This window comes from Saccostrea echinata, unplaced genomic scaffold (genome assembly GCF_033153115.1).
Source record: "Saccostrea echinata isolate AGI-Se365-2 ecotype Australia unplaced genomic scaffold, CSIRO_AGI_Sech_v1 ptg000054l, whole genome shotgun sequence".
In the NCBI taxonomy this organism is placed as follows: Eukaryota; Metazoa; Mollusca; class Bivalvia; order Ostreida; family Ostreidae; genus Saccostrea; species Saccostrea echinata.
The window spans coordinates 65,535,001-65,557,379 of NW_026889803.1; the positions used below are offsets into that span (position 1 = coordinate 65,535,001).

The 22,379-nt window shown below is 34.7% G+C and overlaps 1 protein-coding gene across 3 annotated transcripts in view; it reads left to right on the forward strand.

The window, feature by feature from the left end:
* Positions 1 to 16,125, forward strand: part of LOC133205957 (uncharacterized) — a 47,592-nt gene extending 31,467 nt beyond the window's left edge. For all 3 annotated transcript variants that reach the window (XM_061341858.1, XM_061341856.1, XM_061341855.1), the window contains 14 exons: positions 962 to 1,040; positions 1,413 to 1,480; positions 3,871 to 3,995; positions 5,411 to 5,544; positions 5,867 to 5,976; positions 7,346 to 7,493; positions 7,591 to 7,769; positions 8,103 to 8,182; positions 8,684 to 8,750; positions 8,991 to 9,158; positions 13,240 to 13,311; positions 13,441 to 13,881; positions 14,733 to 14,918; positions 15,547 to 16,125. In XM_061341858.1, coding sequence (XP_061197842.1) covers positions 962 to 1,040; positions 1,413 to 1,480; positions 3,871 to 3,995; positions 5,411 to 5,544; positions 5,867 to 5,976; positions 7,346 to 7,493; positions 7,591 to 7,769; positions 8,103 to 8,182; positions 8,684 to 8,750; positions 8,991 to 9,158; positions 13,240 to 13,311; positions 13,441 to 13,881; positions 14,733 to 14,918; positions 15,547 to 15,702 — 2,013 coding nt within the window. In that variant the 3' untranslated portion in view covers positions 15,703 to 16,125. The remainder of the gene's footprint in view (positions 1 to 961; positions 1,041 to 1,412; positions 1,481 to 3,870; positions 3,996 to 5,410; positions 5,545 to 5,866; positions 5,977 to 7,345; positions 7,494 to 7,590; positions 7,770 to 8,102; positions 8,183 to 8,683; positions 8,751 to 8,990; positions 9,159 to 13,239; positions 13,312 to 13,440; positions 13,882 to 14,732; positions 14,919 to 15,546) is intronic.
* Positions 16,126 to 22,379: the final 6,254 nt, after the last annotated feature.

Consider the following 22,379-nt stretch of genomic DNA (forward strand, 5'->3'; position numbering starts at 1 on the left):
TATATATTTATAGAAAAATACGGTCATGTCATAAACTCAGGGATTCTATTGCTATATCGTTTTTACAGAAATATGTGTGTTTCGGATCGGGGAAAACGAAACTTCAAAGATGCTGACAATTTCAGTGGTTCACGCTTATCGTGGACTTCAATACCACCGGCCCCGTGTTTATTTTGGGGATTCACATTAGGGGTATTCCCCATATAAGTGTCATATTCTTTCTTTAACAGAATATTATAAGCTTAATCAAAATTTTTATTCATATCAGAAAAGGTCACTTTTAATAAATTATTCTATTTTATGTTGCATTATGCAATTTTTCTTGGAATAAAAAACGACTTATTAACTTTTTTTAATGATGATGGAATCCTTTTGGAATGTCTTTTATGTGTATTAAACAGGGAAATATTTTTTGTTTCTAAAGGTTTGATGCAGAGTAAGTAATCGAAGTTGTAGCTTAATTTAAGTGTAATTTTATATAGGATATCCATCAGGATCATCCTCCGATAAAAACCCCCATTTTGAGTTGCCGTGCCATATTAACGACTCGTTCAAACTGAATTGACTGAACTACGAAATCAGATAACTCACCTGAAAACATAGACACATTTATATTTACAAAAATAGTTTAAATTAACTAGATAAAAATATGGTAGAAATACATAAGTCTAATGCTCTGTTTACATCAGTGGGCTCTTGTGACGTCATAAAACCACAAAATCAAGAACGATAAGCGGGTAAGAAAAGTAACAAGTGGAAAAGTTTTCACCTTTATTTTTCAGTAGAACAAAGGCCAAAAAATATTACTACTCGTAATTTAACATTCTTTCATATATAGCTTTAAGTTTTAAAAGTGAAATCCTAATGTTAAGAATCGTTTCCTATGACCTTTAAGAGGATTTGAAATTCAAAAGTAGTTGAGTATTATACAGATGCATCTGTGTGTAATTTTTATGAGCAGGGAGGTGTGAAACATGTTGCTGATGTAGTCCATGGTTTGGAAGATGAGAAAATGAAAGATCTAGAACATGAACGCATGGGTGAGTAGTATTTGTATTAATCGATATAGAAAGATCTAGAACACAAACGCATGGGTGAGTAGTATTTGTATTAATCAGATATATTGTGTAGCTGGAAAGGCAAGCTTTAAATTAATGTTGTTCTGTAATTATGAAGCAAAAAAAGAAAAATACTACATTAGCTCATTGTTATTGATATTTTTGCCAGAATTATGGGAACATTTTTCCTCTCAACAACTTTCATTGACTTTGTCAGTATCAGATATTAAACAAGTGATTGCAATGATTTAAAAATGCATTTGATGCAATAAGACATACAATGTACATGTTGTACAATAAGTTCTTGCGGTATTTAGTTGTGATGAAACAAATGTACATGTAATTTTTTTTCAGTCATAGATGTGGAAGCAAATGGTGGTGATTATAACCAATTGATTAGAGTTGAGGGGGTGCTAATGCAAGTAAGTTTATAGAATTTGGAACTCCTTCTTGGTATATATTAGATGAATGCTATGAACGAGAAGAAACAAGTTTAGAAACGTACAGGCATGCATACTTAAATTATGTTGGCTTTATGTCAAAGACTGATAGCAAAAACCAATTAGTCAACCACTGACCACATGCACCTTTGGCAAAACACAACTGATGCTTTGAAATGAAAGTTTGTTGTGAAAACAGGATGACAGATGGCAGTATTCAAATTAAGCATTATAAAAAAAATCTATATAGAAAGAAAAACGTTCCTGTAAAAAATTTGGTATTCTGGCATGAATCAAGTGATGATATTTACATACAGTTTAATTTTCTTTATGAAATCCTTTGGAATCTACAACATTCAACCCCCTATAACACACGTGAAACCTTGTCACATATGGCACAGTAGAATACACAATAAGAACTACATACACTTTCAGTACACTAGGAATAACAAATTGTATATTATTTTGGCTCTATTTAATTAAAAACAATTACCCTATTGTTTGAAGTTTTAAGTCTGTATTTTCAGTATTCTGTTGATACACATTTACATATAAGTCTGTATTTTCAGTACTAGTATTCATTGACACACATTTACATATAAGTCTGTATTTTTAGCTCTACTGGTCAGAGACCAGAAGAGCTTATGCGATAGTAAGGTGTCCGTCGTCCGTCCGTCTGTCTGTCTGTCTGTCTGTCTGTCTGTCTGTCTGTCCGTCTGTCTGTAAACAATTTTTCAAAACGCTACTCCTCCTACAGTTTTGGTCCGATTTCAATATAACTTGGCACACAAGTAGACTACACTAAGATACATAATTTAGTGCATCGGTTTTTGAATTCAATGGACGGTGTTGCCATGGTTACTAAAAATAGAAATTTCTGTGAAATTCCTTTAAAACGCTACTCCTCCTACAGTTTTGGTCCGATTTCAATATAACTTGGCACACAAGTACACTACACTAAGATACATAATTTAGTGCATCGGTTTTTGATTTCGATGGACGGTGTTGCCATGGTTACTAAAAATAGAAATTTCTGTGAAATTCCTTTAAAACGCTACTCCTCCTACAGTTTTGGTCCGATTTCAATATAACTTGGCACACAAGTACACTACACTAAGATACATAATTTAGTGCATCGGTTTTTGATTTCGATGGACGGTGTTGCCATGGTTACTAAAAATAGAAATTTCTGTGAAATTCCTTTAAAACGCTACTCCTCCTACAGTTTTGGTCCGATTTCAATATAACTTGGCACACAAGTACACTACACTAAGATGCATAATTTATTGCATCGGTTTTTGATTTCGATGGACGGTGTTGCCATGGTTACTAAAAATAGAAATTTCTGTGAAATTCCTTTAAAACGCTACTCCTCCTACAGTTTTGGTCCGATTTCAATATAACTTGGCACACAAGTAGACTACACTAAGATACATAATGAAGTGCATCGGTTTTTGATTTCGATGGACGGTGTTGCCATGGTTACTAAAAATAGAAATTTCTGTGAAATTCCTTTAAAACGCTACTCCTCCTACAGTTTTGGTCCGATTTCAATATAACTTGGCACACAAGTACACTACACTAAGATACATAATTTAGTGCATCGGTTTTTGATTTCGATGGACGGTGTTGCCATGGTTACTAAAAATAGAAATTTCTGTGAAATTCCTTTAAAACGCTACTCCTCTTACAGTTTTGGTCCGATTTCAATATAACTTGGCACACAAGTACACTACACTAAGATGCATAATTTATTGCATCGGTTTTTGAATTCAATGGACGGTGTTGCCATGGTTACTAAAAATAGAAATTTCTGTGAAATTCCTTTAAAACACTACTCCTGCTACAGTTTTAGTCTGCTTCTAATATAATTAGGCATACAAGAAGACTATACTAAGATACATAATTTATTGCATTGGTTTTTGAATTCGATGAACAGTGTTGCCATGGTTACTTAAAATAGAAATTTCTGTGAAATTCCTTTAAAACGTTACTCCTCCTACAATTTTGGTCTGATTTCAATCTAATTTGGCACACAGTTAGAATACACTACGATACATAATATGTATTTCTGTTTTTTTTATTTGGGTGAATGGTGTTGTCATGGTTACCGGTACTAAAAATAGAAATTTCCATGAAATACTTTCAAAACGCTACTACTCCTAGTTTTCATTTGATTTCAATATAACTTGTCACAAAAGTAGACTACATTAAGATACATAATTCTATTTATTGTTGCATGTTGCAATGTTTCAAATCCAAGTGCTACTTTTCTTTTGTTATACAAACAGACCAGTAGAGCTACAGTCTCATCAGAGACTTCTGGTTAGTATTCTGTTGATACACATTTACATATAAGTCTGTATTTTCAGTATACCATTGACACACATCTAGATGAAACCTGGCACAGTTTTCTGACAGCCCTGAAAGATAAAGAACCCCTCCCTCCAAACCCTTACCCCTCACTGATCTCACTATTCAGACAACAGGCTATGAGGTAAGCATAATTTTTATCAGAATTTGCTGAATATGATATACAACGAACATAGTACTTGTTTCTATTTATGTAAATCAATCAAACATATTTTAAAGCTACATGTAGCTTTGCACTACCATCATTTATGCATAATGCCAGAGTAGTGTAGTTAAGCAGGCATATATATAATTGTAAAAATGTAGACTTAAGATCTGCAGGTATGGCAGCACATTTATTGATTCACAGTTTGCACATTGAATTACTTATAGTTTTGAGTGATAACAACACTTACATCAGACCTTTGTAGTAATCTATTCCTCCCTCACCCATTTTATGTAACAAAATAACTTGAATACCAAGTAGCTTAATGACTTCATCACCTGAATCAATCAGGTATCCTGTTGCTACAGTGTATCTGTTTTCTTCTGTCGTTGTGCGTTGTAATCATAATCCATTAAAATTTGAACATTTTCAGCTTCTTCTCTAGAACCCTTGAACAGATTTCAAAGAGTTTTGGTATATAGCATTTGAAGGCAAAGAGGATCCAAAATTGTGAATTTCATGATCTCTGCCTCCCTGGAGCCTGAGGGATGGGGCCAAAAACATCAAAATTAATACAATCTTCAAAAATATTCCTCTTCACTCCTTGACTAGAAGCAGTCAAAATGTTGGCATGATTATAATAAGCAATGAGCCTTTTACTAAAATTTTGAAATTCATGGCCCCAGGGTAAGGGGTTCTGGTGTTAGGGTGGGGCTCTATTGATCATATAATGAAAATGCATACACTCTTTAAAAAGATTTTAAGCTTTTCTGCTTCTGGGTATTAAGCACACAAACTAAGTGAAATGGTTATGTTGAGTAAGGATCCCCTTTCAAAATTATGAAATTCATGCATCCCCATATATATTAAGCAGACAAACTAAGTACCTTGTTCTGATGAGTGAGTGTGCCTCTTCCATAATTGTGAAATTCATGGCCCCAGGGTCAGGGGTTCTAATCTTAGGACAGGGCTCTATTGATTATGTAGTGAAAATGCATAAATTCTTTGAAAATTTTCTCTGTTCCTGGGTATAAAGTAGACAATTAAGTACATAGTTATGATGAGTAAGGTTGACTCTTCATTCAATATGATTGGTCAGTATTGTAGAGTGGTATTGATGTATTTTGAGTTTCATATGCAAATAAGTATTGATTCCATTGAAATCAAACATCCAATCAGTGAGCAATATGAGAATCAGCTTACAAAATTTTAGCATGCCCCATCAAGCAAACTGTCATGCTGTTAGTAAAATGATAATATACTTGAGTAACTGTTAAGGCCCTTGGGCCTCTTTGGTTATTCCAGCAAAGGTCAAGGTCTAAGGTCTAAACTATTGATAGAACATATGTTTTGGTGCCCTGTATGACTGTCAGTGTTCTAAATTTTTTTTCCAGAATGGATCTTGTATATCAGTCCAAGTCACAGATATTAAAGACATTGTTTCAAATAAATCCAATTTCTGAAGAGAAAAAAGATGGACAAGAAAACAGGATGTTAGATATTTACATGAATGGGGTGGATGCCCACGGTGAGATCATGTTATAAATCAAAGGGCAAAATTAAGTAAAAATTGTAGCAAGAATATGGGTTATATGTTACTGTTGTTTTTTTTTTTTGTGAGTGTATGAAAACTTTTTAATACTACAGTCAAACCTCGTTATCTTGAACTCGATGGGACCGAGAAAAAACTTCGAGATGTCCGAGGGTTAGAGATATCAAGGGTAAAATACTTAAGAAATAAGTGGTTAGGACTTCCAAATCACTTCAACATGTCCATGGTATTCGAGATATCTGTGTTCCTGATACCGAAGTTCAACTGTAATTGTTTGTTCTGATTTTATTTTCTATAGGATTGCTGACCTCTGTATATGTGTTAGACTCGGGAGGGTTTGCACCAACTTATGAAGCAATTCAACCATTAATTCAGGACAAAAAGGCAGAGAGAAGGAAGCAATTTATGGTATTTAATTGTTTCTTTGATGCAAGATTTTTTCAGTCTCTTACTGAATTTTTAGCTCACCTGAGCCGAAGGCTCAAGTGAGCTTTTCTGATCACATTTTGTCCGTCGTCCGTCCATCCGTCTGTCCATCCGTCTGTCTGTCCGTCCGTCTGTAAACTTTTCACATTTTTGACTTCTTCTCAAGAACCACTGGGCCAATTTTGACCAAACTTGGTACAAAGCATCCTTGGGCGAAGGGGAATTTAAATTGTTAAAATGAAGGGCCAAATCCCCTCACAAGGGGAGATAATCAAGAGAAGACAAAAATAGGGTGGGGTCATTAAAAAATCTTCTTCTCAAGAACCACAGGGCCAGTAAAGCTGAAACTTATATGGAAGCATCCTGGGGTAGTGTAGATTCTAAATTGTTCAAATCATGACCCCAGGGGGTAGGGCGGGGCCACAATAGGGAATCCAAGTTTTACATTGAAATATATAGAAAAAATCTTTAAAAATCTTCTTCTCAAGAACCATTGGGCCAGAAAAGCTGAAACTAATGTGGAAGCATCTTGGGGTAGTGTAGATTCTAAATTGTTAAAATCATAACCCCAGGGGGTAGGGCGGGGCCACAATGGGGAACCCAAGTTTTACATTGAAATATATAGTAAAAATCTTTAAAAATCTTCTTCTCAAGAACCACTGGGCCAGAAAAGCTGAAACTAATGTGGAAGCATCTTGGGGTAGTGTAGATTCTAAATTGTTAAAATCATGACCCCCGGGGGTAGGGCGGGGCCACAATAGGGAATCCAAGTTTTACATTGAAATATATAGAAACAATCTTTAAAAATCTTCTTCTCAAGAACCATTGGGCCAGAAAAGCTGAAACTAATGTAGAAGTATCCTGGGGTAGTGTAAATATAAATTGTTAAAAGCATGACCCCCGGGGGTAGGGCGGGGCCACAATAGGGAATCCAAGTTTTACATAGAAATATATAGAAAAAATCTTAAAAAATCTTCTTCTCAAGAACCACTGGGCCAGAAAAGCTGAAACTAATGTAGAAGTATCCTGGGGTAGTGTAGATTCTAAATTGTTAAAATCATGACCCCTGGGATAGGATGGGACCACAATAGGTGTATTACATGGGGGAAAGTCTGGTGAAGAACAGCAGGGCCAAAGTTACTCAGGTGAGCATTGTGGCCCATGGGCCTCTTGTTCTAATACTAATAATTGTAGTGTTTAAATTCAAACTTACCCTCCCCCTCCTCACCTTCCAGTGCAGTTTTATAAATGTAAAAAATGATTTGAAACAGGGCCCTAAAGTGGCAGTATGAAGTCTATTTGAAGTAGATGCATTTAGATTAGATTACCTACTCGGTATGCATTATTTTAGGTACATGTTGGCACAGCTATGAGTGGTCCAAGTATTTTGTATGGCAAACCCCAGCCTTACTTAAAGAAAATAGATCTTCATGACCATTACTACTTAAAGGGACCTGCAGACCAGAGAGAGGATGCCATTCAAATATTTGCTAATCTGGGTATATTATATTTTCAAATCATCTGAGGACAAGATTACATTAAATTCTTTAACTTTTAAAGAGAAAGTTCATTTTGCTGTATTTGTCCTGTTTTCAGTGGAGTCGTACATACTTGAGTTGATAAAGAAGAATGAGATCCCGGTGCTGGGGGTTTACTTTCCCTCAGAACGCTGGTCCTGGGAGAACATTCTAAACAGACATGAGAAGGATGGCTTTTCAGCATTCTCCTCTACAGTTTATCACTATGTCCAAAGGAAAGAACCAATTTATATGAAGGTAACATACACCTTCCCAAACTGTATCCCCATGCTAGGAAATGTAACTCTTCAATATTTGATATTCAACACAATATATATGTATAAGCATTTGTATTATCTAAATTATTTGTATGTGCATATAGAGTTTAATTTAAAAAAAAATACTGTGTAATTTGTACAGAAAACAGCTATTGAATGTAAATAAGAAGAAAACCTTTAAGACTAAATATACAAATTTGTAAGCATGTACTTCACATGAATACTGTAAAGAATGTCCACAGAGATTATGTTTTAATAAAGTCATTTTCATTGGTATGTGTTTAGTGTATGTAACTAATACTGACTTTGATAGGCTTTGGTGCTGATGGAGTGGAGATATGTAACAGTCGAGAAGTACTTCTTACTGCATTACCTCACAGACAAGTTTATCAAGTAAGATGATTTTTACACGTAAACTACTTCTTTGCTATGAACCGTCATGGTAGCTCATTCGGTAGAGCACTCGCTACGTGATCGGAAGGTTGTGGGTTTGAGCCCCGGTCATGACTGACCCAAATTGATAAGAAATAGGTAGCAACTGTTCCTTTGCCAAGCCCTCAGCACATTGAAGTGAAAGTTGCGGGTCCTTTGGGTGAGACCTTAAAAACCTAGAACCCGTGTCATGGCACGATAAAAAACCCTCACTGCTCAATGGCCCTGAGTGCCGAGTAAAGGTCTAAATTTGAAGCCCTTCACCGGTATTCGGTGACGTCTCTATATGAGTGAAAAATTCTCGAATGGGACGTAAAAAACATCCAATCAATCAATCAATCAATCATCTTTGCTATTTATTGTACAGTGAGATTTATGCCAGTAAATAGAATTTCTACATTCTTTACTCCTTCATGACATTACTGAGTAGAGCATGAGTAAGCAATTATTTTCTCCCTTCAGACCAGAACTGTTTTATCCTGAGAGTGGAGTGACCATCTATCAGAGTGTATTCTTCTCAAAGGAAAAAGTGAGTTTTCTATGTGGAAATGCAATATTTTCTTTTTATGGAAATTGAATAGAGAATTTCATTGAAATTTTTTTAAAGTATCCGGTTTTTGCTTCCTTAAAAACAAGATGCTCATTTAAATCCAGAATATGAACTGTCTTAACAGTCAGTGCATAAAGTTGAAATACTTTTAACAACATTGGACAAGAATGTTTAATATGATCATTGATGACTTGTCAGTTTTGAAGTTGAATATTGCAGGCCCAGTTTCACCGTGATAATGGACAGACAGTGTACCTAGACAGTGATGAAGAACAGAACGTGATAACGGGGGAAGACTGTGCGGATCAGCTCATTGTGATGGGTGCCCAGCAGAATGAATGGTTAGAGGTCCATAGAGGGATCCTTCTCAAAAGCCTGCTACGAATGGTAGGGAAATCACAAAGTTGTTTATGGGGTAAAAAGTAAGAATCTTAAGAATTCTTGTCTTCAGAAATGAAGTTTAGTTAAAATTAAGGTCAGGATCTAGTAAACAAAAGGAATCTTCAGGTTTCTCAAATTTGAGGATTAAATTCCTTAAGGTAGTATGGGATACCTCCACGTCATGACGTATTTCCGTTTGAAGTATTGTTTTGATTTGCATGAGTGCTTATTATCGGGTCAAAATTTGTAGATACACCGTTGAAAAGAACACTCTGAAGCCTATTTCAATGCAAGTTCTCACAAGTCGGCATTTTAAGTAAAAACAGACAAAAAAATCGCAAGTATATAAATTTACTTATAATTGTACAACGGACATTTAAAAAAGCAAACCCCTGTAAAAGGTAGTTTCAACATTGCTGCTTTTGAACACTTTTAAGCAAAAGCTGTATTTCAATTGTTTGAGTAACTGTACAGCACCTTGTGTGCGGTGAGGCATGGATAAGTGCGATTACTTCACATTGTGCTGAATTATCACCAATCAATTATCACGTTAACCAGAGCTGGACTTTTTTGTTATTTAATTCAAGAAGTAACTGTTTGGTCACAAATCAGCTAGCTGTTGTATATAGTCCCAAAACGTTCAGATGAATGCAATTGCTCTGAACAAGACACGTCCTGGAAAGCGATTGTCCATGCATTGTTTTCAAAACCGCTCAAAGTTGAAAACTATAGAGTACGATTTTTTTATGGTTGGGAAAAAATGCTCATCATTTCTAAAATAGCACCCAGGTTTTTTCAACCCTTGGAAAATAAAGAAGGATAACTCTTCCGCTCGGATCTTTTAATTCAAAAAATTTTAAATGCATTTTATATTTTCCATTTATATATATATTTTCAATTTTTAGCTCTTCTGAGCCAAAGGCTCAAAGAGCTAATGCTATGGCCATTTGTGCGGTGTGCGGTGTGCGTAAACTTTTTAGAATATGGGCCATAACTCAAGAACCCCTTGGCCAATTATTGTCAAATTTGTCACAGGGTATCCTTGGCCCAAGGGCTCCCTTTTATACTAAAACTGGGGTTGTGACCCTTTAACAAGGGGAGATAATTAGGAAAATAGAAACAAAAGTACTGGTTGCTAAAAAATCTTCTTCTCAAGAACCACTGGGCAGATTATCACCAAACTTACACAAAAGGATGAGGATATGTTGTAGATTAAAATTTGCACGGGGATTTACCCTGGGGCAAAGGGCGTGGTCTCAAGGTCACTTCAAAGTTGACCAAAAATTACATTTTATTAAAATGTTGATATTTTGCTTACTATAAGGACTAGGATCATCAAATCTTGTCAGTTGGTGCATCTAAGGACCTCATATCATGTTGACTCAAAAGTAGGTCACGGTGACCTACTTTTTAAATTTTGCGGCCATTCTTTTTCAAAATGATTTAGAGGCATATTTTGAACAATTTAAGGCCTATGATCATCAAACTTTGTCAGTTGATGCATCTTGGGTCCTCAAAGTACGTCAACTAAAAAGTAGGTCACCTTGACCTACTTTTTGAATTTTATGGCTAATCTTTTTTAAAACAATTAAGGTCATTAATTCGAATACGGGAAGGCTTAGAATCATTAAATCTTGTAAGATGATGCATCTTGGGGCCATAAAACATATTTATTAAAAAGTAGGTCACAGTGACCTACTTTTTGAACTTTGCAGGCATTCGATTTCAAAGCATTTTAGAGGCATAATTTGGACATTTTAAGTCCTATGATCATAAAACTTTGTAAGTTGATGCATCTTGGGTCCTCAAAAAAGGTCAACTGAAAAGTAGGTCACCGTGACCTACTTTTCAATTTATATGACTATAATTAAATATTTCAGGTACTAATTGGCTTAGAATCATCAAACTTTGTCAGTTGATGCATCTTGGGTCTTCGGAGTAGGTCGACTAAAAAGTAGGTCACAGTGACCTACTTTTGGAATTTTATGGCGATAATTAAATATTTCAGGTACTAATTGGCTTAGAATCATCAAACTTTGTCAGTTGATGCATCTTGGGTCTTCAGAGTAGATCGACTAAAAAGTAGGTCACCGTGACCTACTTTTGAAAATTTATGGCTTTAATTAAATATTTCCGGTACTAATTGGCTTAGAATCATCAAACTTTGTCAGTTGATGCGTCATGGGTCTTCGGAGTAGGTAGACTAAAAAGTAGGTCACCGTGACCTACTTTCGGAAAATTTATGGCTTTAATAAAATATTTCGGGTACTAATTGGCTTAGAATTATAAAACTTTGTCAGTTTAGGTGTCATGGGTCCTCGGAGTACAACAACTGAAAAGTAGGTCACCGTGACCTACTTTTGAAAATTTATGGCTTTAATCAAATATTTCGGGTACTAATTGGCTTAGAATCATTAAACTTTGTCAGTTGATGCGTCTTGGGTCCTCGGAGTACAACAACTGAAAAGTAGGTCACGGTGACCTACTTTTGAAATTTTATGGCTGTATTTAATATTTTCAGGAATTATTTGGCTTAGAATCGTCAAAATTTGTCAGTTGATGCATCTTGGGTCTTCGGAGTAGGTTGACTGAAAAGTAGGTCACTGTGACCTACTTTTGAAAATTTATGGCTGTAATTAAATATATTGGGTACTTATTGGCTAGAATCATCAAACTTTGTCAGTCGATGTATCTTTGGTCCTCGGAGTACAGCAACTGGAAAGTAGGTCACGGTGACCTACTTTTGAAAATTTATGGCTTTAATTAAATATTACAGGTACTAATTGGCTTAGAATCATCAAACTTTGTCAGTTGATGCATCTTGGGTCCTTGGAGTAAAACAATTGAAAAGTAGGTCACTTTGACCTACTTATAAAATTTTATGATTATAATTTTAAAAAATATTTTAGGTATTAACTGGCTTAGAATCATCAAACTTAGTTGATGGGTCCTCAGAGAATGACAAGTGATAAGTAGGTCACCATGACCAACTCTCAGGTACTAATTGGCTTAGAATCATCTTGGGTTCTCAGAGTGTGAATTGGAATTTCAAGGGTTTATGTAAATATAAAGGATACTTTGAGGCTTCAAATAGAAGTGATAGGTTGTACAGTTTATCAGAAGAGCGATTCAAGGCCCATGGGCCTCTTGTTATTTATTTCACTTTGCTAACATATTAAGATACATTCTTATTGTAGACTTTCATGAAATGTTATCCGTCTGTTTTCAAGAAATAAAGTTTTCCCAGTTTTTTACGCTTAATTTTTGTTGAAAATTAAAAAAATACTAAGACATATTTCTTGTCATTTTTGTTTTTATAAACACTTTATATTAGCAAACGCCTGCCTATAATATTAAGCTTATGAAAAAAGAATTATGCAAGAAAAAAATCGTTTTTGTATTTCTCATTAAAATAATAAAAAAAATTATTAAAATTGCACTTTAATATACTGAAAGGTGGGGGTATTTCAAATCCTTCTAATTTGGGTACATAAATATGTAGGAGAAGTTTCGTTTGGTATCCCATACCACCTTAATGATGCTTAAATACCATATCTTTGTTAAATATTAAAGGTATCAGGGCATTCATTTGTGTAAACACATCAAATTAATGTGTTTTAAATGTCATTTTCAATGAAAAATGAAGAAAACTTGGGATTTTTTTCCATGCAACACAAATGAACTGTGTCCAGATTGCCTACAATCTCTCAGAAAATGAAATTTGTGTTTCTGACTTATAAATATAACATTTACATAAAATATTGGTATCCAGATTACTTTTCACATGATTTCAAATTCAGTAAGAAAATGCTTTATTTTCTACATAATTTTATGAAAGCTGTAAAGCACGATAAAAAGTAATCAGGAATGAATTATGAGGTCATAATGGATCCAGCACCAAGAAAATAAACTCATTTACTAGTGGCACCAAGAAAAAAAACTCATTTATTAGTGGCACCAAGAAAATAAACTCATTTTAAGGTAGCACCAAGAAAATAAACTCATTTACTAGTTTTTGACCTTAAGAGTGCAATGTAAAATCAGTCATGCACTAAACCAGTCTCAAAAATCATTTGATTCTATACAGATGAGAGATGATGATAATGAGAATCAGCTGGAAACGGAATCGGAGGTGGATCAGTTTGAATATTTGTCTCAGGTACTTTACCAGGATATAAACAAATTTCTATACAGAAGAAAGATTGAAGTACTGTCCTAGAAAAGGGCTTTTTTTTAACATTCAATCAAATTCAAAATTATAAGATACATTTTACATTTTTTTAAACAGGAACATAAGCACATCGTGGAAGCATGGTATGTGTTGCACAGTATGGGTGCCCAGATGGAGTACATGTTAGCTTTAACTAGCACCCTACAGGATCTGACTCAATTGTTTATAGAGATGATTCAATACAAAGATAAATATGACAAATATATGTCTTCAGTGACCAAGACAGAAAAACCACCCACTCCAGCCAAAGAGAGAAAGAAGAAGGAAAAAGATAGAAAGAAGCAGGAAAAGTTAGTGAAAGAAATGAGAGAAAAAGAGAGGACAGCAAAAATAAATCTGCTGGAGAAGGAAAAGATGAAAGTGAATGAAGAGGAAACAAAAGAGGAAAAAGCTGAGGAAAAAGAGGAAATGTGGGAGGAGGAATTTCAGAGGAAAGAAAATTCTGAAATGACATTGCCTTCTAAATTTGCTGGATTTACAGTCATAGAGGATTTTAAGGTATTGGCTTCAAATTGTACAAGATCTTTTACCGATATTTTTAATGGGGGATTGAAACACTCAGGAAATTGGTTTTAGGTAGTCATACATGTTCATTGTTCAAAGTAGTTACAGCATCTGATGACTCACTTTAAAATAATTGATAATATTCTGAACCCTTGAATGAGCTTTTTTTAATCCATTAAAAATGTGAATGGCAGGCAAGAATTTGTATTTTGAGGAGAGAAATGTTATAAAGACATAGTTAGATGTTGATTTTAAGAGTGTTTCATGTTAAAAGGTGCCCATTATCACATGCATAAACATATATATACATGGTATCACTATATTTTCTAGCCCCATGATCATTAAAAAGTTTTAGATAAGTCAAAATTTAATTTGTGCATTGTCTTAAAGATATATAATTGATAAAATTTGAAATGTTATCATTAAAAATTTTCTGTATCATGTTGTTATGTGTCAGTTTAAAATAAATATTCATTTTATGAATGACTGAAATTTTGACTTAAAACTGCTTCATGATTCTGGGACCTAATTTGCCAACCAATCATACTTATAAAAAATGTAACTACATGTATTTATAGAAGTATAAACATTTTTTGTTGTTGTAAATATTAAAAAATTAACATGAACTTTGGGGCAACATACAGTATAGTGGTCCCTTTATAATATATATAGTGAAGATACAATTAAATTATAGGAATTGATTGGGCTGATGAGGTAGATATCACATGTACAGTTGTAGAATTTGTATTAAAGCACAAATAGATATGGATAATAATAATTTTGTTATCTGTGTTGCAGTGTTTCAGTGTCAGATAACATGTTTATAATCTGTGAATGTTATAAAGGTGACAGTTGATGAAGCAGTCTTTGGTCGAATGGTTATGATTTACTGGAGGAAACTAATGCAGGTCCTGTCAGCCAAAATCTTCATGGTAACACCCAGTCTGAGGAACTACATAGAACTACGCTTATCTCCATGTCTCGAGGACGATCCTCAGTCTGGGAATTTCTACCTAGCTTACAAAGAGCAGGTAAAAACAACTTTCTGGGGGTTTTTTTTTCCAAAAAAAGTGCATGTCAATGTTTTCTTTTGTTTTCTTCTACTGTGAGGTTTCATTGTGTTTCAATGAATAGTGATACAGTATATACTGTTTGTTTACAAAGAACCTTTTTGAGAGGGCCCTAACTTGTCTTTCTAAATGAAATTCAGTCAAACCTCTTTATCTCCAACTCATTGGACTCCCCCCACCCCCCCCCCACCCCACCCCCCGAAAAAAAAAATCTAGATATCCAAGGATTCAATATATATAGGTTAAATTTACACAAAGAAAAAGTGGTTGGGACTTCCAAATCACTTTGACATATCAATGGTAATAGATATAATGGTGTTTGAGATACCTAAGTTAAACTGTATATTTTATCTCGAAGTTCTTCCAACACAGAATCTGGGTCATTATATAGAGCAAATTCAAAAGTCTGTCTTAAATCTTATTTTCTGTGACATTTTAAATTCTCTTGTCTATTTCTGTCTAGTAATTCAAAACCTAAACCTGACTATATTATGGTGACGTAGCTGGAATTAAACAGACCTGTTTCTGTTTTGATTTGTATATATGGGGATTTTAAAGATTTCCTCTTACATTTCTTTCATGGTTTCAGACAATTGAGAGACTAGAAGAGATCAAACACCTTCTACATCCTATCCAAGATACATTGGCAACTGATGCACACCTGATCTGTCCAGAGGCCCAGTCACTGCTCCAGGAACTCAGGTCTAAATATCCAATCCCAGAACAGGAGTCTGAGGCTACATAATTAAGTCAGTGTTGTAATCGAAAAGAAATAGAACTGGACAGCCTATGGAAGTCTTCTCCTTTACCAGAATCTTAATCTACTTGTTGTACAAAGTTTGTATGTCCACCTTCCATTTTAGTGTGGATTAATAGCCAAAGTATATGTAGTTACACTGGTGGAAGTTGTGTGTATTTATAACAGTAAATATACCAGCGTTTTAAATACTTGCTAGTTTGGATATTATATTATTTGTCTTGAGATCCTTGGACTAGCTTTCTTAGTACAGAAGATCTAGTCCTTTAAGCAAATCTTAGGTAGCAAAAATTTATATTGAATTAAATATGTTGTGTACTTGTTAAGTAACAGCCTCATGCATCCTCCGGGGCACGGAGATGTATCAGAAGTATACTTGTTAAGTATTGAATAAATGGTATTTCTTAACAAGTAGTTTCTTTTTAATTTGGAACTTTCCATTGATTTGCTATTCATGCAAGAGGGTTTATTATAAAGAATTATTTGTAGGAACAATAGAAGGATGATCATGGGAATACTGACCATGTTTGCTTTGTCTTTAAAAAGTGCTACCAACAGCAGTTTTGGTTATGGAAATATTATTGCTCTTTTTTTTCCAGCCAAAAAAATAATCTTCAAAAAAAAAACAAAAACAAAAAAAAAAAACACTGATGCCCGTATGGCAACTTATAGTAAAGGTTAAACTCTCTCAAATGCAAATCAAATATGTTGGTACCCAAAGTAAGGTCTCCTCTGGAGAAATATATCTGTGAAATATGAAAGCCCTAGCAGCAACCATTGAATAGATATGGAAAAGGTTAAAGTTTTTCAAAAGTAAGTTAAACATCAAGGTCAATACATTGACCCCCAAAGAGTGAAAAGTAATGGTGCCCAAGAAAAAAAGCTTTCTCACAAGAAATACGCTTGTGAAATACGAAAGCCGTAGCACCAATCGTTCAAAAGTTGTGGCTAAGGTTAAAGTTTTACAAAAGTAGGTCAAACGTCAAGGTCAATGGATAACAATTGTTGGTATCCAAAGAAAGGTCTTGTCTTAAGGAATGGACATGTTAAATATGAAAACCGTAGCACCAACTGTTCTAAAGTAATATGACCAAGGTTAAAGTTTTTCAAAAGTAGGTCTTACTCCAAGGTCAAGATCAAAGGGTCAAAGTTGTTGGTATCCAAAGGAAGGTCTTGTCACAAGGATTACTTATGTGAAGTATGAAAGCCCTTGCACCAACCGTTCAAAAGTTATGGCCAAGGTTAAAGTTTTTCAAAAGTAGGTCAAACTTCAGGTCGAAGTTGGTAGTATCCAAATGAAGGTCTTGTCACAAGGATTAAATATGTGCAGTATGAAAGCCCTAGCAACAACTGTTCAAAAACTATGGCCAAGGTTAAAGTTGGTTTAAGTTTAGCAAAACTGGGTCAAACTCCGAGTCCAAGGTCAAATATGATGGTATCCAAAGAAAGGTCTTGTCACAAGAAATACACATGTGAAATATGAAAGTTGTAGCTCCAACCAATCAAAATTGATGTTATGGGCAATGTTAAAGTTTTTGCGAACAAACAGACGGATGGACAGGGCAAAAACTATATACCCCGAATCTTTGATTACGGGGGCATAACAAGTTCAAAACCTTTGTAGATTACAAGTTTCCATCTAAATGTGAGACACCAGCTTGCAGTAATTTTCCACTAATGTGCTGCCATATTTTATTTTACAAAGCAGTTATTGTAAGGCAATGTGGAACAGTTTTTTTGCCGTGTTTTTTTTTTTATATGGCACCCATATCTTGAAAAAATTGCTTTCTTCACATGTATCTCTGCTGGTGGATAGTGTCTGTTCCCGAGGATACTTCTTGATTGGTCCTTAATCATAAGCAGTACAGAGAAAAACGACTATATCATAATTATGCTGGCTGCCACCCAATATAAAAATACGTCTATGAAGGACTAACCCTGACTCAAGAGAGTTCAGTGGCGCCCTCGGATTTTCCTTTGCCCAGTCTTGCATTCCACAATATTTCATGTTAAAGTCCATACTCTGTACGTATTTTAGACTATTGCTTCCGAAATTTTAGGGAAAAAAAATTCATGCCTTGAGAACGACCATCTGAAACAAAATTCTCCAACGTAATCGTGTTCTGTTCCCCTTTCCCTAGTGTAACGTGCTCAAGATTAATTCCAGGATCTGGGGTTGGGATTAATTTAAATAATTTTCCTCTGTTAAATGATTGAACGAAATTATTAATGTAGTTTTCTTCTCTAAAATGATTTGACTATATACTAGCTATGTTGCTAGTAACTTTTGGTCTGCATCTATATACAATTACACGTATGACCCTTCCCTTACTTACAGGGGGAAAGCACACTAGGTTGGCTTTACTTACTTATGTATGGATTTATACCAGTCCTCTAGATAGAAGCACCTATCTTATTTAAAAAGAAATATCAATCCTAGAGGGAAGTCCAAGCCTAATTAAGGTGGTCGAACTCCAGAATCACAAGTTACTGTGGTAATACTTTATTCAGGACGGACAGTGAACTGCTTTCACCTTCACTAATCGATAAAGAATGACTCTAGGAGGTCAACCTGTAAAATGCTAGTCACTATAATTGGACCAGCCTCAAAAAGAGTGATCCAAAAAAATCAAATGTGTCAAGCCTCTAGTGCAATGCACATGACCAAACAACAATTAAATGAACGGGTCCAAATAATCAAATGTGGCATGCCTCCAATATTAGGCATTTCACCTGTGGCAAGCCTCCAGTATGAGGCAATCCACCTGACTAAACAATTTGTTGACTTCCTTCTTCCACGGTTCGGATTACTGGCTGTCTCAGTTCCGTAATTCAGTTTTTAGATCACCGTTGCTGTAGGCCTCTAGCATAATCGAAAAAACAAAATCCTTCCACTAGTTAACAATGAGGACCTTAAATTACTCATTTAAAAGGTCCAAAAATTAGGGAGCCACAATCTTCTTTCAATTAGCCTTAAAATTTAATAAATAGTATTATGAATTCTTTTAAATATTATGCCAGATAGATGGATCAAACTATTAATTGACACTTTGTCCGAATGGATGGAAAGTATTTGGTGGACATTGAAACCTCGAACCATCTATCCTTCTGTATTCAGGAATTCAGAAGTGCCTTAAGAATAAGATAGATTTCATGATCTCTATCCACTCTTTCTAGCTGACAAATCGTGGGAAAACATACTCAGTACATGTCGTCTTGGTAAGACTCATGTAGTGCGATGGAATATGCAATATTTCTGCTTAAAAATCCTCTTAACATAAATCATCAGTATCACATATGATAATTATGTTTATCCTCCTTCGGTAGCGTAAAGTAAAATTCCAGGAATCCTTTTGTACTCAAGTTTATTACACTTTTTACAATCACATTATATATAAGTTAGAGTTTACAAAACATCTGAAATGCAAACTTCTACAGAACTGTGCAACAGCATATTCGAGAAGTAGTTTTTAATCAATTGTGGATACTAAAAAGCTCTGAACACACTTTTAGAAAACTTTAAAATCAACATTTTTCCAAAATCAGTAGCATCAAAACACATTACTTAAACACTATAAAACCATTCCCCATGACGAATTAAAGGCCAGACTTTTTGATATCATAGACAACTGCTTCTTCAGAAAAAAATAAACTTGCAAATTTCGATTCCTTATATTTGGTCATCTTCAAACTTCCTTTGTAACAAAAAAAAAATTCTTATTCTACACATAAGTACTCTGAGGTTGATATTAAAGAGATGCCGGAGCGCCTTACTGGCAATATCTATACAGTCTTTAATGACCAGGTCTTCCAACAATATGTTGGAATTCCCCTCGGTACGAAATTTTCCACGGTACGAATTGTCCCCGTTATAGCAGAGCTGTTTCTGTATTCTAATGATGCAGACTTTATTCAAAAACATATGTGAAAAGAAGAAGTCTCTTGCTATGGTCTTCAATTCGACATACAAATATTTCAACTACATTTTACCAATTATAACAATATTCATTTTCATTCTACGTTGATATCATATATCCCATTATCTGTTTCATATTTGGGTGTTTGGACTGAAAGCAAACTGTCTACTAAACTATGATAAATGTGATGAGCAAATATTTTAATGTCAACTTAAATCCCCTTAGTTATGTAGCAATATACCATTATGGTTTTGATAATGATAATCACCTAAAGATATGGTGTTTATAACTTCCAGTTAATTCGATAAGTGAGAGCATGTTCCAAGTTAAGGCAGGATCAATATCTTATCTGAGGCAAGCTACTGACAAATAACTTGATGATACAAGGGTATCGTCAATCTCGTTTAAAGTCAACATTCTGCAAATTCTATGGTCACAAAATGACTACAGAATTTACAGATACATTCTGTCGTTAGGTAGAATATTGATTGAAGTTTTTATTGCGAATTGTTACGGCATTTTTTTAGTGAGCTGTCTATGGGTTACTCCGTTTACCGACAAAGTGCAAACAGCGGATGTAACCATTAACAGGGATTTTTTTCTCCTCTATGGCATCTGATCCCATCTGATGTTTTCAGGGGTCCATGTTTAGCATTATTACTGTTTGTTATCTTCACAATTAATATTACGGAGTGGTTATTGTACTGTGGTATACAGTGTGGTCAAACAGGTTCCTTTGCTGGTGTAGATAGCAGAGTTGGTGAGAGTTAAGGGATCCAGGGTTCGAATTCTGATCTGTTTCGTCACAGTTTCTTCCTGTAATATTTGGTGCCTTGCCATGCCCTGGAAGTGACAAGTGAACGACATCCAAGGGAAGAGCCAAGGTTGGTGTCTTAGGGGTCGAAAACCCTTAAGGTTGGACTGATGTGGCGGTCAGCCAGGTTCTCTGCTAGTCACCCTGTATCTCATTTAGGTAGAGATCGAGGGATCGAATTCTGCTGGCCCGTGACATTTTTTGACTTCCTATTACAGACCTAAAACAAAATAAGTTTCGCTAGAGGGCTTTTTTTTTTATTGATTTAAGACCTTTTTCACCATATATACTATTTTATGCCCAGTTCAAGGTACAAATTGGTTAATAATCCGACGTTTGATTTTTTTAAATATTGCTTAAAATATGAGAATAATAATAATATCAACAACAAAATTGATTCTGACGGAATTCAAATAATGTTTGTTTCAATTTCTTTCCCCTATACACTAGACAAAATTGCTAACGCACCAACAAATGAAATTAATATTTTACTTTTCAAAACATGTTTATGACGTATTTGATATATAATTATGTTACCTAAGCAAAATATGATGCATTTAAATGCCTTAACTGATAAATAAATACAATGTTAATTGAAGCGTGACCATTTCAAAGAAAAAATGAAAATTGTGTCCAAACTTTTTGGAGGAACAAATTTCTATTTTTTTTTTTCCGTTATATTTGTGTTCTTTATGTTTGTACTAATTAAAAAATCAGAAAAAAATTACACTGTATTCGGCATTTGATTCTAGAAGAGCGTGATAAAACAGTCAGTATGGTGTCTGTAGGGGGTTCCTTTGGGAGAATTTGTAAAAAATCAAAACAATGAAAAAAATATTTATTCTTATAGTGAAAAACTCTTGCAAATAGATTAACAAACATAAAAATGTTTACTATAGATAGCCAAGCCATTAAGTAAACACCACATCACAATTTCAAGGTTGTTCCACAATATTGGGGCAACCGGAAGTTGAGTGGACTGGGTATGGACACCAAGGCACTGGATGACTAGCAGGCGATATGATAGTCAATCGCTGAATATTATTTGACATTTAACTGGGAGGCTGCTTCTGGTGTAACCTCAAGGAACCATCATCGATAATCACCAGCTTCATATCTGGGCAAAAAGGGTGCGCAATGCATGTCGGGAAAATAGTTTTCGGGCAAAAAAGGTCATTTTAGGGTCTTGTCTTGACACCAAGACATTTGTCAATCCCACTGTATTGAAAAAGATGGCGTATTATATATACTAGTACCGATTAGGCAAATGTTCATTTCACAAAAAAAGGATAACAAGTGGTGCGTTAGCAATTTTGTCTAGTGTATTTTGTAGCGATCGTTTGGAGTCTTGCAAAATAGGCCAAAATCTTTAAACGATCTTTCAATGGTTTTCTTGGTCTTAAAGTTTTGACTCTACCCAAAAACAGTGACTCTAAAGATGAATTAAGAGTTTCTTAAAGTCTCTTAAAGGACCCTCAAAGATGTCTTGGATCTCCCAAGGATCTCTGAGATATCTTTGAAAGAAGTCAAATTGTTTTGAACATATGGAGGTAAAGGTCTGGAGATCGCAGAGAGATCACCTGATCTCTGTGGTATATCAACAGCTGCTTAAGGGAGTATGGTACTGACAAGTCCTAATTTCAGAGTAATTAAAACTCTAAAACATCCACATAAAATGAAAGAAGTACCTTTATATATTTCATAAAATATTATAAGAAAAGGTTCTAGTGAGTAAATCAAAAATTATGACGCACTAAAATAAGGGGGGTAACTCTGTATGATAAAGTGATATTTTTAAAACCAATTTTTAAAAAATTGAGAACAACCATAAAAACAACATAAAAATATTTTTTTGAAAACGATGTCATCCACAATATTGAAATTTTAATTTCAAAACAAAATAGTGCAAGAAAAAAGCCAAAAAGACAAATTAA